The sequence below is a fragment of the Ptiloglossa arizonensis genome, chromosome 2 (genome assembly GCF_051014685.1).
Source record: "Ptiloglossa arizonensis isolate GNS036 chromosome 2, iyPtiAriz1_principal, whole genome shotgun sequence".
NCBI classification, from domain to species: domain Eukaryota; kingdom Metazoa; phylum Arthropoda; class Insecta; order Hymenoptera; family Colletidae; genus Ptiloglossa; species Ptiloglossa arizonensis.
Genome location: NC_135049.1, coordinates 13,194,730 through 13,211,934, shown reverse-complemented (window position 1 = coordinate 13,211,934; position 17,205 = coordinate 13,194,730). Strand labels below are relative to the sequence as shown.

At 30.8% G+C, this 17,205-nt stretch overlaps 1 protein-coding gene across 4 annotated transcripts in view; it reads right to left on the bottom strand.

Annotated features, from left to right (window-relative positions):
* Positions 1-566: 566 nt before the first annotated feature.
* Positions 567-17,205, bottom strand: part of Gw (trinucleotide repeat containing adaptor protein gawky) — an 83,018-nt gene continuing 66,379 nt past the window's right edge. For all 4 annotated transcript variants that reach the window (XM_076305212.1, XM_076305211.1, XM_076305213.1 and 1 more), the window contains one exon: positions 567-16,284. In XM_076305212.1, the coding sequence (XP_076161327.1) occupies positions 15,943-16,284 (342 nt within the window). In that variant the 3' untranslated portion in view covers positions 567-15,942. The remainder of the gene's footprint in view (positions 16,285-17,205) is intronic.

Here is a 17,205-nt window from a genome sequence, read left to right as displayed (position 1 = left end):
TAAAACTTGAATGCGTGTGCAGACTAAGTTTGTTTGTCATTTATTTAAAAAGGGTAATTTATTTAAAAATAATTTGTTCACGAATATCGTCTAGTATCGAAATAAAAAGAGTTCATCGGTTCCTTGTACTTTTTCCAACACCCTGTATATAATGACACGAACAGTATGAGAAATTAAATGTAAAAATATTTCTAGAAAAACAGGAACTTAGATTTCTTTTTGTCATTTCGATAAGTGATCTAATTTAAAATTTAGAAAAACTTGCATTACAAACAGGGTGCTTAATAAAGGAAACGGTATAATGTACAAGACGGTTCCCCAATGCAAAACGAAGCAATTTTCGATAATGATCTTTTTCTGTACTTGTAATTCATTTTTATTATTCCACTCGCTACTTTTGTTCAGTTCAATCGCTTTCCATCGCACACAATTTCCAAAGAAGAATCAGAGATGTTTGTGTCTCCATTCATTTTAATGGCAATTCAAATTGAAACCGGGATGATCTTAAAAAAAAAAAAAAGATACATTTCTGAAAATCATCTCATTTACAGTAGAGACATCGTAACTGCGCTCTTGTACTATAATTTATGAGACACCCTGTACAAGTTGAATCATTAACAAGCATATTTAAATACGTACACGCCACGCGAGTGTGTATCTTTCGCAAGAAATATTCTTGTTCATCACAATCGACACACATACAGAGACGCAGGTAGAAAATGGGTCAGGTTCATCGTGCATACGCATCGCGCGAACCCTTCTTCACGTAGAAAAAGTCGAGGCTTTTGAAAATTTATTTTTCAAACTAACCCGGCGCGTTATTTAAATCCTAATCTTTTACAGTAATGATTTACATCCTAGAACAGCTATATATTCAATATTTATTATCACAACAAATATCTTTCCGCTAGTTTGAGAAAGCTTTTCGCCCTTTGATTCGATTTGATGTAGGATATCCCATTTATTATCATTATCTTGTATATCTGCACGATTTTTCAAAGATAAGAATTAATGCAAAGAAAAATTTATTACAAAGGGACAGATATTTCAATTGATTTCTTTTCCTTTCATATACCTCGGAATTTCCCAAGTGATCTGTATATATATATTTTAATGGAACCGTATCTTTTTATTCATATGGTATACTAACCGAAATAGAGAGTAGTTTCTATGATCAATGACAACGTGAGTTCTAAATGACCTTCAACGTGAACAATTAAATTGTATCTTAACTCATCGAGGGGTCACAACCTGTGTACGTATAAGGCAGCTTGATTCTCTATAGATCAAACTGTTAATCTGTTAAATATTCGATCGTTCGTGTCAAAAAATAAATCAAACAACGAAGAAGCACAAGATCGTTAATCATGTATAACGATACCGTCATCTACTGCCCAATTTCTCGTGTTGCACCGCCCAATGGAGAAGTGTATGAAATTAGGTGCCATTATAAATGTATCAATGGCAGCACATACATCTTTCTCTTCTTTTAGTTCTAATCATTATTTGTACTGTTCATTTTTACCTATGAGCTTTGTAAGAATTGTAATATAAGGAAAACATTGTCCACAATTTATCAAGTATTGTACATTATGAATAATTAATCAAACATGCATAATGTCAACCATCGATAGTTTTGAGTATCATAAGTAGATTCGACGTGTACGTCAATATCCTTAAAGCGTCAGAATGTAGTGCGGTTTGAAAATCGAATTATAGGACCCTTTTTGATCGATGGAACCTTGAATGGCCAACAATACGCTAACTTTCCAATCCAATATTACCATTAATATGAAACGACATTTCAGTACAACAGCGATTACGGATATAATATTAGTACTAGCACGGTAATTGCTCGGTTAACAATGTACGTGACGTATTTGATAATATGCTCCCCAATTGCTGGATTGGACGTAGTGCAAACATTTGCTCGCAAGTTCACACGATTTATCACCGTTAGATTTCTTTCTGTTGGACATTTTAAAAGTAGCCATCTGCAACGATATTCCCACAACAGCAGACAACATGCGAGAACACATTAAGAACACATGTGTGAATATCAGCCAAGAGACTATAAAAAGCGCCGGGCAATCGATTATGTACCGTTTTCACAAGTATACTGTTACTGGTAATCATCACTCTCAAAATTGTATCAAATGAATGTCTCATTTATTATTGCTTCAGTAATTTTAATCTACTCCCACTTAAACGTGGCTTTCTTTTTGTGTCTTTTTTTTAACTCGGCTCATTTGAACGTCAAGTTGTCATAGATAATCAAACACTTCTCGATGCAATGACATCACACAAACAAAAACATATAATTCCATTCCGAAAAAAATATCGATGATCTTGAAAGCTTAAAAATATGAACTCGAAAAAATAATACATCAATGATAATATATGCCCTTTAAAAACAAATTTTTTCATATCTTCAGAAGCAACGGAGACATTCAAGAGAATTGTGATAAATAGGATATCGTGTGTGTGATGTGGTGTGATGTGGGGTGTGTGTATGTGTTTGTGTGTGCGCGTGTGTGCGCGCGTGCGCGCGCGCATTACATTTATGTAATGTGTGTATTTAATACACGCGTCATTCGAATACCCTAGTATTTCCACTTTGAATTCTTTCTGGACTTTTTTCTCTCTAAAAAGGAACGAAGAATAGTCAACGTCTTCCGATCTTTCAAAAGCGTTACTCTCTTAAGAATTTGATTGGCATTAAAAAGCACTAAACCATTTGTGTGACCTTTCTGGACTAAAGTCAAATAAATAATAGTTTTCGTTGTTTATTTAGACTCTGATATGTGTAACATTTAAAAGTTTTACAGTTGTTACCTAAAAAAATTATATTCAAAATACTTTTACGATGTTTTATCAAAATCATACATTCTAGCGAAGTTCTTTAACGCGAAACGATTATACGCATCAACATTGTAATATAAATATTACAAAAAATAAATTCAAAAAGTGTATGCATCATATTTTCCACATTAAAAACAATCGGAAAAGATTCCTAAATTACACTTTGTTAAATAAAAGTAATATACAGAAGAATTCAATAAATTACGTAAAACAATATTTCAGAAAATTATAGAAAAAGAAAAAAAAAAATGTTTAAAAGCAATGAAAGAAACACAAATTTCTTCGTTCTATATTTTCGAAACCTCTGTACTTTGTCCAAGGAGGTCGGCACGAAACATTTTGCACAAGAAAAAGAAGTTACGGGAAAGAAAGAAAAAAAATGCGGAAATAAAAAAAAAAAAAAATTATATTCTTAACAGACCTTAAGCGTCGAATATCAATGCCACTGGCCTTGAACAATTCTGCATTGTAAATTATCCCTGATAAAAGAAAAAGGTACCAGAGAAAATTCATCGGTGAAAAATTCTTGAACATTTAAGTATAAGATAAACACAAAATTCTTTAGAACCGTCGTCGTCAACTCCCCCCCTCCATGCACACGCCACGCACGCACACTCGCACTTACACACATGCGCACACACACGTACAGATACACAACCCACGCGCGCGTACACACACATACACACACAGAGATAATCATCTCCCGAATATTTTGAAATTTTAACCTAACTTTCTTCATCAAAGTCATTAGAATGCTACGCTACTTGTGAATATATCTCTCCATTCCATTAGTCAGCGAAGTAATCGCAAAATTGTAATAACTATCATTATATCTATTATTTCGTGCTGGTTTTCTATTTTATTGTTATTAGTATTATGTCGCGTCTTAATCAACATTACGACAATTATTACTGTTAATATCTATTATTTATTTACTATCCATTATTATTAGTTATTATTAATCTGTTTAAAATTAATTTTTCATTCTTGTTAGGAATAGAGGTTACTCGCGAATTAGTCCACTTTGTTGCATTAATCAATAGTAATTTTTTACAATAATTAAATTACCTTATCAATTAGTGCTCTCTTCCGAACTTCTTACTGATAATGTATAATATAACATTATATGTTGTCTATGAGTGTTTATGTAATGTATATTTATTTATATACATATACATATATATATATAAATATATATATAGACACACACACACACACACACACACACTTCAGTTATATGCACATGTATATAGATAAATGATGTATATCCTAAGAGTCTGCTCATTTATTTTATACGTAACTTTTTATGTAATTAATGCCTTCTAAGGGGTGTGTGTGTGCTCGCGTGCGGGCGCACGTGTTCCCGTGTTTTATTACTATCTATTTTCGTAAAAACGTGTCATTTCAATTTTCAAATGTTCAGGAGTCTTAATTGCTTTACTTTTTTTTTTTTTAGCCTTTCGGAATGTTTTTCTCTCTAGAGCGTGTGCACAAGGGGTATAATTCCTAAATTTAAGAAATAATAATATGATACTGGCTTCCCGTATTTTCCTTCAAAAACTATCACCTCTATCGTTAATGATAAAATCATCGCATGACCAGATCGTTTCATGAACAATCCTTGGTTTGCGTACACGTAAAGAACTCTCACGAAGCAGAAATTATTTTGACATTTCTCAAATTACACGTATACGAACAAACCCTTGCCGACAAAGAGTCAATTTTTCAAAGGTTACATGTAATGATAGGAAAAACATTTTCCACGATATTTTTCAGGGCGAACAGTATTACTCTCTTCAAAATATATCGATTCGAGATATTTAAACCGAAAAAAAGAAATAGACGCAGAAAATGCTTCTCCTATTAAGACACTTGAAATATTTTGTAAAGTATGTAGTTTTCGAAACCTCTTATATTTTTATACGTTGGCGAGAAAAGTTGACTTATCTGAAAGACCTAAAAATCTCGAATGAAATAATCTCGAAATAAAATTTTCCTGTTACTGTGTTTGTCCTTTCGATTAATTTAATTTCTCTTTTAAACTGTTTCTTTATTTAATCATAAGAAACGAAGATATTCCAATTTAAAGGGCTTAACCCCCTGCATTTTGATCAAAATTTATACAATTACAATCTTCTTGAAAGATCACGTTGTACAAAGATCAAGTTGAATCGATGAAGAAATCAGATAAGAAATGTGCGTAAAAGTTCCATTGAAATTTAACTTGTTTACACATAAGTCAGATTTTAGGATGCTCCGTTATTCTTTGTACGAAAACACATTACAAACAAACAAGATACAACTACACTAATTCTCAGTGAAGAGCACGCGCACCAATTGGATTTTCAAAGTCGTATCTTTTATAAATAAAAGCCTATTTACAAAATCTTTATTCTACATTTCTGACTTATTTCTTCGTGGAAAATCACCCATTTTTCAAACTGTACCACCAATAACCAATCACCTCCTATAGTCTGTCAATTATGTATTCGTCTGAATTATTTGGAATATGCATACTGCTAAGTCTCTCTAGATACGAAAATTAATTCGTAACTATTCAACAATTAATTGATGAAAAATAAATTATATCCGTGGAAAAACGTGAAAAGTTACAATTTTTTGAATGTTGCCCATCATTTAATTTTAATTCTATATAAATTGTTACTATATGTAGGCATAAGATTTTCTGCTGTTCACGAGATGTTTTACTTTTGACAATATCTTAAATTCTATTTCATGATTATCTTACATGACTCATAAATCGTTTCAAATTTTTCAATAAATAGTTTCAGTTTGATGTATATTTCCCGAATATTTCTTAAAAGGCGATATTTAATTTTAAATTAGGCCCTAAAATTACACGAAAATTCTATTAAAATTTCAATGTTTGTCTCATTATTATGTTCTACATCTTAGAATATTTCTTGATATTTTATTTTATCATTTTGAAATCAATTTACAGTCACACGTAATGGGTATCTTCGCAATGTTTGTATTTACGGTAAAAAAAAAACGCTAAACTCTTTATGAATAAATTTAAATTATACCAAATCTATGGCAATTCATACGTTCGAGAAATTTTAAACGTTCTCTTACAATTTATTATAATTTCAATAAGAATTATTTAAAGCTCTTTTGAAGGATATTGTGGGAATATTTAAATTTTGTAATTTGCTTGGTCACACATTAGTACATTGTTCTGAATTTACAAACACTGCAACGGTTTAAGTTTCCATGTGAAGAGTTCCAATAAGCACAATCGCATTCCTACTGGTATATGTTTTGTTTTGTTTGGCACTTTTCATATAGATTTTCGCGATTACCTCCAGCTCAAATGGTCAAAAGCCTAACAGAATATTTAAAATGTTTATAAATTTCTTTCAATTCCCTCATCTTCGACATTAAACGAAAGCAGGAAATCATTTGAAGATTTGAATCGATTGTACATTGTATTTTCTTACGAATGTATCAAACATCTGAGTTTCGAGCAACAATTATAACAATCGGTAAGATATTTGCGAATCTTTGTTTTTTCCGAAATTATTTAAAAATAGTTCACGTTTTCGATAATTCTACGAAAATAAGTAATTTGGCAAGCAATCTGTCTTATAGTTCACTCTTAAAATTCAAACTGAAAGTTACAGTTAAGTTAATTGTCATTGATGGAATTACTATTTGCCACACTTTGTTTATATTTCTCGCAGAAATAGAACAAATAGAAAATTTATTGAAGAAAAGAAGAAATTAATTCAAATTTGAACACACCTGTTCGTAACTGTTAAATAATACTGCGTCATAACTAAAAGAATCAGACTATAAGGGTAATTATTACTAACACAACTGAATCGCAATGAGCATAGATATGTAAAACTTTAGTTGTTCAAACAATTAATTGAAGATCAATGTTTAACAGTATCACTTGAGTCTGTTACTATTATGTCGTACCTAATATTCTGCACATATTGTAACAAAAATCAGACGTAAAACTATTTATTTATTGTATTTTTACTTGTGTCAACTCCTGATAATCATTATCCGTTATAAAATTATTTAAAATATTTCTAATCTCTAAAACTTTATGCTATTAAATTTAATGACTTGAAAAATCAAATTTACAATTATAAGAATATTCTAAAACATTACTAAAACGTTATACACTAATTACCAAGAAATATATAAATTAATTGTTAACTACAATCGATTATTCTACTACAATAAATTATAATATTCGTTACTTTTTGTTTCTTAAAGACACATTTGTTATATTTCAAATTATCGAGCTCTGACTAAATTTATTCTGTTAGTACAGTTATATTAGTAATTATTGAAACAATTTCTTAATCTGATACAATTTCTCTCCTCATTATGATCAAATTAATAATGGCACATGCCCCAAATGCACACGCATTTATGTCCAAGAAAAGAGGAAAAACAATCAAACCCCGAAAGGGAAAAGCTAACGTATGTTTACAAGTATTCCACTGGTGCGTGTGTATGCATGCGCTGAAAATACGTAAATGAATTGCCGATTGTAATACAACGTACAAGGTAATGTATTACGTATCAATGTATACATGTACGTACTAAATTTGCAACTGTTAGAATAGCACGTATGCATATATCATGATTATATAGAGATACGTAAACGTACTAAATTCATGTCATAAATGAGAAAATACGTACGCGTATAAATTTACGTATTGGCTGTACCCTTATAAAACTTTGCATTCAAATTTAGCTTGTTTAAATCAAATTAAAAATGTCTACTTTTGAAAACACATATATTGCTTATTCCACGAAACATAAAAACAGTTTGGAATTTATTTGAGAACAGAAGAAAAAAAAAACAATTGAAACATAATTAATAACTTAACGAGTTACAAGTTAGCAAGAAGATATCGATTAGAATTATTTTGGTAACGCTATTCACGCTTTATACTGACAAAAATTGCATCATGACAGGCACTTTATACTTCTACCTTTACTGTTACTTTGTGTACTTATTCTTGTCTATTTCATTTTTATGTACTTAATTCAAAAAAACAAAACGGAAGACATGTTTAAGAATAGCAGAAGGAACTCGAATAGAATATTTTATGTGCAAAAATCTTTCGAGAGAAGTAATGGCAGTACGAACATTTTAATCTATACAAGAGTCAAAGAATTCTAAAGTGGTTTTGAAGTTTTTTTTTTTTTTTCAAATGAACTTTACGATGTAACAACATTGTTATAATTTCTTGTATTAGTTACGTGACAATAATCAAATAATAAATAAATTTTCACAGAACTTTAAAAATTATCTTCAAGTACTAAAACTACTACAATTTATGAAAGAATTAAATATTAGTACTAAAATTATTATAATCAATTTTTTAAAATAGATATATAATGTCATATAATCATGTCAATATAACATTACAATTTAAATAGAAAATTAAGAATTCCCACTAATTTTTTCCGATCAAAACCAACAAAACAGCCTTTACTCATATCAAACAGTTTCCAAAGAACACAGACAATAAGTGCAATAAAATACATACGCGCACGCGGAATTGACACACATAGAGTAGACGGAGCAGGAAGGGTGGGTAGATTTGAAAAAATAAAAATAAATGAACACAATGTAACTTATAGTAGATAAGAGGCACAAGAGATAGACACGTAGTTTTGCGCATGCGCACCAAAATTCGTGGTATTACTAACGTATAGCTGATTGGCCCTAAATGTACCATGCCAATTACTAGTATCTTAAACTACGTTTTTCATGAAATGGTAATCAACAACACTGAGGAAAATGGCTAGTATTCTAAGATTAGTTGTTCCTACTTGTTCCTTCCTTATTCACATTTCCGAGTAAAACACATTATACATCAGTTCTTGTAATCATAAATGGATTTTCATTCCATTATTAAAACTGTTTAAAGTAAACTTTAATATCTTTTGCTCAAAATATGTTAACATATTTTCACGTTCCTACTAAAATCATAACATTTACCGTTAATTAATTGAAATATTAAAATATTTTTGAATACTGGAAATCAGGAATCAAATAATTGAAATTAGTTTAGGAATTCAGCGATAATCAACAATTTCTCTAATTCAAATCGTTCTTAAATGCAATTCTTTTCTATTGGAAAAGGTACAAAATTACAAACAAAAATTAAATAAAAGTTATGTTTGGACTAGTCAATTTTTGAATAAAAAATGCAACAAATTGAACACTTCGAAATGTTGTTAAAATAAATTAGTAATTCTAATTTGAGAGAACAACATTTTTCGTATAGAAAGTAATATTCGAATTTTACTATTTATGAATTATATTTCTCGATAAATTAAAGTCGTAATAAATGAGAAAATGTATGAGAATTTAAAATCTATTATTAAAAATGATTCCAAAAATTTCAACTAAAGAATCTATTACCCCGGGAAGATTTTAAATTATATAATAAACTATGAATATTTAGCCCTCAGTGTCGTAAAAATGTTGTGTATATGTACTTCATATATTTTCTTTAACTTAGCTTTATCAAATGATTACAATTACAAGCATACTTCGATCATGCTTGGAGTGTGCTGTCGTCTATCCTCACGATGAAGGACAATGGATTGTTTCTTATGTTTCATCTCAAATGAGAAAAAAAGGACACTGTCGTTGGAAGTACCAGCGCTCATATAAATTTAGTTTTCCCCTTGTAATATACATTTGAGTTCCATTTTGTGGAACGCAAAAGTGATATATTACTATGTGTAAACGCCCTCAGACCTCTGCTCGAATATTATCAATAATATTACTTATGATTCATTACTATTAATACTATCATTACCTATTCTTATAAGCCCTGTTGCTTTATCATAAATACTATACTACTACTGTTGTCACAACTCTCGTAATTACAAGTATTATCACTACTACTATTACTACTACTACTATTATAATCATAAGTATTAATATTATACTCATTATTACTATTATTATCATTATCATGATCATCACTTATTACTGTTTTTACGGATTATTGGTTATGAATATTGTAATCAATAACATCATGTTCATTCACACAATTTACATTATTATAAGCAGCCTTATTACTACTACCATGGTTAATCCTATTCAATTTAGTACTACCGTGACTACTGCCACTGATGTTGCTTACTACTATTATTATTCCACTACTACTGCTATTATTACTACTACTACTATTATCATCTGTGCAGAGCAGTAGCAGCAGCAACGACAATAGTAATTAATGGTAGTATTAATAACCATAATAGAAGTTGCGATAATAATGGCAAATATTAATAATAGCAGTAGTAGTAATTAACAGCACCAACAGTTATAGAATAACTTCTTCACTATTAATTAGTAGTAATAGTAGTGGTAGCAGTAACAATAATTGCACTCATAATATTAGTAATAATAACGGTAATGATATACTACTATTCTAAATAATAACTAATGGTAATGATAGTTGTAAAAATAAGAGTCATAGCAGCAGCAGTAAGTAGTGATGGTAGTACCAGTTGAAGCAGCAAGTATAGCAGCAACAACGACATCAGTAGTTAGTTTCGTAATAATAATAATGGTAGTAATAGTAATGATAGCAGTAATAAAGCAGCAGCAGCAGTAGCAGCAGTAACAGCAGCAGTAGCAGTAATAATGACAAATGTAGTAACAATAGAAATAGCAACTATAATAATACCAAAAGCACTTATGGATTTAGTAATAATGAGAATTACAATAATAATGATTGTAGTAGTAGCAAAAGCAGTAGTAGTAATAGTGGTAACACTATCATTAATACTATTATCACATTAAATAATATTGCCGCTATTACTATCATTGTCAACGGCACTACTACTGTTAGAGTTGTTATTACTACGATTATGAATAACACATTTACAAGCACTGTTGACACCCGACCACCAATACAACTTATTTCTTTACTACTGTTATTACTATTATTGTTGCTGCTACTACTAATACTACTCTCATTATTAGTTTTATTATAACTACTACTGTCATTCTTATTTCTGTTTACATAGATGCTACTATCATTGTTATTACATACTCATTAAACAAATTATTATCATCATGACTATTGTTGTTATTGTTACTACTAGTAATAATATTATTCTTATTATGTGCATTATTATTGTTATAATTCAATGGTTCTATAGAACCTGAGATATTTGAATAAAAGCTTATCATCAACTAATTTCGATGAGTTGCAGAGGCAGCTTTTCTCAAGCATTAGAATAAAAATTTCATAAATTATATTATCGAAATATTTGAAATCACTTTAAATTCAGTGAAGTACTTATTTAGAAATCAGAAAACTTATTTACCTAGGAATATAAGTTGCAGAACAGAATATCTCTCTTTAAATATAGTTAGTCTTCAGGTATAATCAGAGTAAATATAATGTCGAAGAAACGAACTAAGGAAAATGCATTTTTAAGTTTGTAATAGACCCTTAAAAAGATTTTAGATTTCTTTTCTAACTACACGCATTGGAATAATATAGTACCAACTCACGTTGCACTTGATGGAAGTCTTTTGGGACAGCGACATGAAGCGCCAATACTTTTTCTTTTTTTGTTTTTGTTTTCTTTTTCCTTTTTTTTTTAGACAAATACGTGATATACTGTTTATTTGAAGTTATACAATCTACTTAATTAGCTTTTGTGAGCCCTCTAACAAATTGTTTAGTATGTGAATACTATTATACTAATATTATTAGCAGTGATATTAATAGTAGATAAAATATTAATAAGCGTCTTCCAAAATATTACAAAATGGGCATCATTAAGTGTACATCCTTCTTTGATCAATTTCATCTATTTTCAGTAATGTCGTACAAAGTTACATGTAACTTGTTTGAAGGATGTTTTGAAGAAACTGTCGAAGATTTGAATGAAATATCAAGTAATAAAGATGACATTGCTTCTGGTGTATTATAAACGTGCAAGCTTTTTACTAAAAAAGAATCTAATGTTTATGACTGAATACATATGTCAGTCTATTTTATAAATCTCTGTCCATACAGCATTTAATTTTATTACCAACATCAATAGTTAATTGGTAAAAAATGTTTTCTAGTATCGACTTTCTTTGGTTTCCAAACTTACTACTGGGAATTTTTTATATTTTAAGTACTTCTCTATTTACTTACACATCTACCAATAATTTCCCACCTACTAGAGAGTATACATAAATTTATTACATCCTATAACTTTTGAATAATTATGGAAATTCTACTATACATGTTTTCCAAACTTTTGATTTTTAAAGAATTAACCTTTTAAATTTCAGATAGTTCCAAACAAAATTTACCAAATTTTTTTGATCCCTCCATTTATTTACTCTTATGTAGTATTCTAATTTTTCTGATTTAAGGAAATAAATTTTCAACAATTTGATTACTTATTAAGTGTTAATAACCCAAATTTATATAGTTTTGGTAACTTTTATGTATTAGTAAACTTAGAACGTGCAAAGTGATTTAAACATTTAATACCCAAATGCTAAAAGTCCTGAAAAGTCAAATCCCAGAAAATCAATCAAATCTCACATCAGTATTTGAAATGCATCGGCACTTGACACAGATCGAAGTTGAAGTTTTACCTCACACGGTGTTTCTGTTACCTCAAGATCTGTTATCTGCTTAATGGCAGATTATAAAAGAGGAGCTTTAGTCCTGTAATTAAACAAGACTGAAGGTCTGAGGGCATTATGATGTACTTCAAAACATCAGAAAAAAATATTGTGCAATGAATAAACACTTTTTTCTCATCGGTATGGTTATCAGTCCATTCAGGTACTTTGACGTTGAAATCATACACATACACGCACACATGCACGCACCGCACAGGCAAACGCATATACACATATGCATGTATGCACAAGATGCCACACAAATCGTCCATGTACACACAGGCACGCAACGGAGGGGGAGGAGGCGATGAGACTTCATAAGGCTTCGCCTAGACCTCAATTCTACATCTCATTTTCACCCCTCTTTTATCATCGAACCTCCCTCCCAATGGTCCAATCAGAAATGTACACTATTATCAACGTCTTATTTTTGTCATGATAAGTCTATCGAATTTTCGAGGTTAATTCCTTCTTGCTTCTTTTAATAATTAAATTGTTCAAAATTAAATGATAGTAACGTAGAATATACCATTTTCAACAATAGATAATGAAAACCATTTATAGAAAAAGCAAATAACCCAATAGGACTTTCATTAACCCTAAACGTAATATTCGTAATATACTACATACGGTACTAAACTGTCATATGTTAAGAGAAGTTAGTATAACTTTCTTCATCTTCCAAAATACCTGCGTAGTATTAGTAAAAATTACTACTACTGTTGTGTTTCACTCTTCAATATTTTTCTTTTAATGACACAGAAAAAACTATGCAGTAGACGTAAGCTCGTTACTTTTCTCTTTTTCTGGTACGTGAGAAATTCAATTATATTACGCGTAGGTATTTCTCACTTTATACAACCAACAATTGAAAAAGCTAGTAACATGTTACAATAATTGTACTATATTCACTGTACCGACTGGATTTAAGCTGTAAGAACGCATGTAAGAATAATCTTTGTCACATGTTGATAACATTTTAATTACATTATATCGAAGAATAAACAATAGATGAAAGAAAATTCAAATTACTCTAAAAATAAATTTTTCGTCACTAAATAATTACAAAAACCTTTGACTCGAAAATTCGAAACATTTTTATGGAAAAAAAACTTGGATTTAGAATTTCAACTTTAAATTTGACATATGTATGAATTTTCTGAATATGATTTTTTATGTATATCAACCAGTGGGAAGTGGTATATTTTCTCCTCGATATCAGTCACTTTACAAAGAATAGAGAGAGATAGAGACAGACACACAGATAGGCAGGCAGACAAAGATAGCTAGAGAAAAAACATCGAATTGCCATATTCGTTATAACTCTATAATTAGTAAATGGTAGAGACACGCTGGACATTGGCACGACAGGTGGCATTTAGATTTAATATAGAATAAAATTTACGTTATTGCGATAACATTTGGTATCGTTTTTGTTGTCGTCGCAAGAACACGGACCTCGATGTACTACCCCCTTTAAAGGTTTCTGGGCATTTGTCGATGAAGAATCGATTTTTAGTTAAATAGCTTCTAAGTTTCATCAAGATTTGAATAATGTAATAGAACACATTAATAAACGTTTCATGCCCTAAAAAATAATTATTAACAACAATAATGAGTTAATATAATTTAACTTAAGAATTTTTAAATCATTTTTGATAATTTTAGTATAATGTCGTCAATGAATGTTCAAGCCACTAATCGTTATGATAACATATAACGATAATTACTACTCATGTTACTACTAGTATTGTAGTAGTAATAATTATCTAAGTCATTCTTACTATCATTATGTTCAAACTGATTAAAATTCTACTAAAAAATCGATTCTCTATCTCCGGTGCTAATGGAAGAGGTAGGTATAGCCCGTAGCATTCGACACGGTCCTCGCTTAGTTTCTTTAAGAGGTCTTTCATTCTTCTTATTTCTTCCTCTCTTTTTTCTTTTTTGTTTCATTCATATCTTATTTCTTTTTGCCACTTTTTCTGTTTTGATTAGATTGGTACAGTCTACGTTTGATATATAATACGCATTGCAGTCTCGATTAAAGGAAACTGTTCAGAGCAAAAAAGTGGAACACTCGTGAGACCATCAATCATAATTTACTTTCTTACACGCGCATTCTTGAGAAAGCGTTGGCAGCGTCATATTTAAAAGCAGCCGACGTTTTATTTTTTCAAAGCTAATGGCTGCGGTGTATACGCATAGTTTTTTTTTACTTTTCTATCGTTTGTGCTTCAATTCCCAAAATACACAACAGGAGTCGAAATTTATATTATTTTAATGAAACTGTTTGCGCGTCGATGTTTTAATATTAATCACATGCGCGCGCACTTTTGTGTACAAAATTCACGATTACCATAATTGAGGCAAAATTGTAACGCAGATCAATAGAATACTCAAAAGTCAGAGTATACAGTTATGAACAGTATTGCGAATACGAATTTTAAACGTATCAAGACAACGCGCATACAATATTGTATCAGTTATATTAATTTATGAATCAAAATGTAATATGCGTTCATTAAATACAATGCCTATCAAAAATACACATTTAGCGGCATTAATAGCATTACTAGATAAAACAACAGCAATAGATCCGAATACTAAATATTGAAAAATGCAACAGAGTATTAATTTTAAGATGAACGTCCTTTAGCATATTACAGCATGTATGCTTTGTTTGTTAAGCATTGCATTTCAAAAATATGCGCGCGCAGTAATATATAAAATTGGAAATATTAAAACATCGAAGAATGTAGCATACCGAAGTACCAACTTAAACAATGAAACATACTAATAATACATGTTTGTTGAATAAACGGAATTAGCAAAGCATATCATTGAGACATATATTAATGAAAACGCGACCTGCACAGAAAGAATAATACTAATTCAATAATTGAAACTTTATGAAATGTGTCTATCGAAAATGGTATGTATGTGCACTATGTACATACATACGCGCATATCATCGGATGAAATTAGTATTATCTTAAAATACCGAAACACCAAAAGTTGCAACATAAGCAATATAATGATAATACTATTTGAAGGTTTAAAACAACATAGTACGCGGTCATCACATAGTACGCGTAATAATAACAGCATTTACGCGCATTATTAAATGTAGTCGGTACTACTCTAAATCGTCGAGAAAACACGGCGCACACCGAAAGCCTTAAAATTCATAACGTACCCCCTCCCCCTTAAACTCCGGTTTCAAACTTCTGTTGAAAAAATCAAATCAAATCCCTGTTACTGCCGGATTCACGCGTCATATTAGGGTGCACACATACGCGACACTGATTTAAGTAACTTATTCGTGAGAACCGGCCCGTCTGACAATGCGCAATATAATTGACGTATCGTGAAGAAGAATGCTTGGTCGTCGCACGAGTGATACCGCTCCTCCGTGCGGCACTCTACATCGACTCACCTCCCAGAAGATCTCCGGGTAAGTACGAGTTCAGAGAACTGGGCGTAGCACGTTGTTGATCGTTGCTGTCGATGCCAGCGTTGCTCCAAAGAGAATTACTACTCGGTGGAGCACCCCATAATTGACTGGAACTACCACCCCAAGTGTCGGGTGGAGGACCAGTTTTGTTCGATGGTCGCAAGCCCCAGCCTGCGCCAGCTGTTGCTCCAGCTTGCTGTTGACCTCCATGGCTTAGTTGTTGTAGCAAAGTATGTACCTCGCTGTCAGCTGGGGATTCTGCGAAAATTGTCGTATTGCCCAAGACGCAATTGTTCAGAGCACCTTGTGCCTAGAGCATGACAAAATATTTCTCTTAATAACCATTTTTCTCGTATTATTTTCATGTTATTTGAAACATACGTGTTTAACTTTTCTTTATGAAGTATAAACCGAAAATTCAACTGACTATTGAATACTTAAAAAAAAATTATTTAAAATGTTTCCTAAATATTGTACCATATAATTCATACATACAAATGAAAAAAATAGTATGTACAGAATTATTTAATTTATCACTTGTAACTAAAATAATAATTAATAAAAATATTAAACAATTCGCAATAAATTGAAGAATCATTTTATAATCGTCTAAAAAATAGCGAATTTCGAAGTCTCCCAATTTTATGAAGAAAAAAGAAATCGTAGTCACGATGCATGATCTCAAAGTTGAGGAATTTTAACCATTTCGTTGCGGCAGTGCGCTCCGCTGGAGTGCTGGCCTTCTGATAAGGGTGGTGCAAAAATTTTATAAAACAAATTAAGCAAAGCCCCAAATAAAATTTTCAAATAAATGTTGCGAACCTTGAAAAATTAATAGCTGTTATCCAATTTCTTGTAATGCTTCAAGGAAGATTTCTTGTTATGTTATACTTTTGTACCAGACAAATACTTCACTCAAACAAAGAAAAAAAAAACAAGAATATCGCGGAGCCGGTAGTCAAGCGGTATCACACTGATGTCGGTCATCGCGTGGATGCAGTTTATAGCCGGCGCTCGTAACGAAAGGCTTAGAGAATTTGATACAATCGGTTTAGAAGAGGTGCTACTTCTTGAAAAAAAAAACATTATCGAGAAATCAACAAAGAATATTTTCAATTTCAAAATATTGTTTTTTATAGTGTTGTACGGCTATTGTTCACAAAATTACAGAGCTTCAAAATTTGCTGTTTTTCAAATGATTATAAACGATCCTTAAATTTTATTGCAAAGT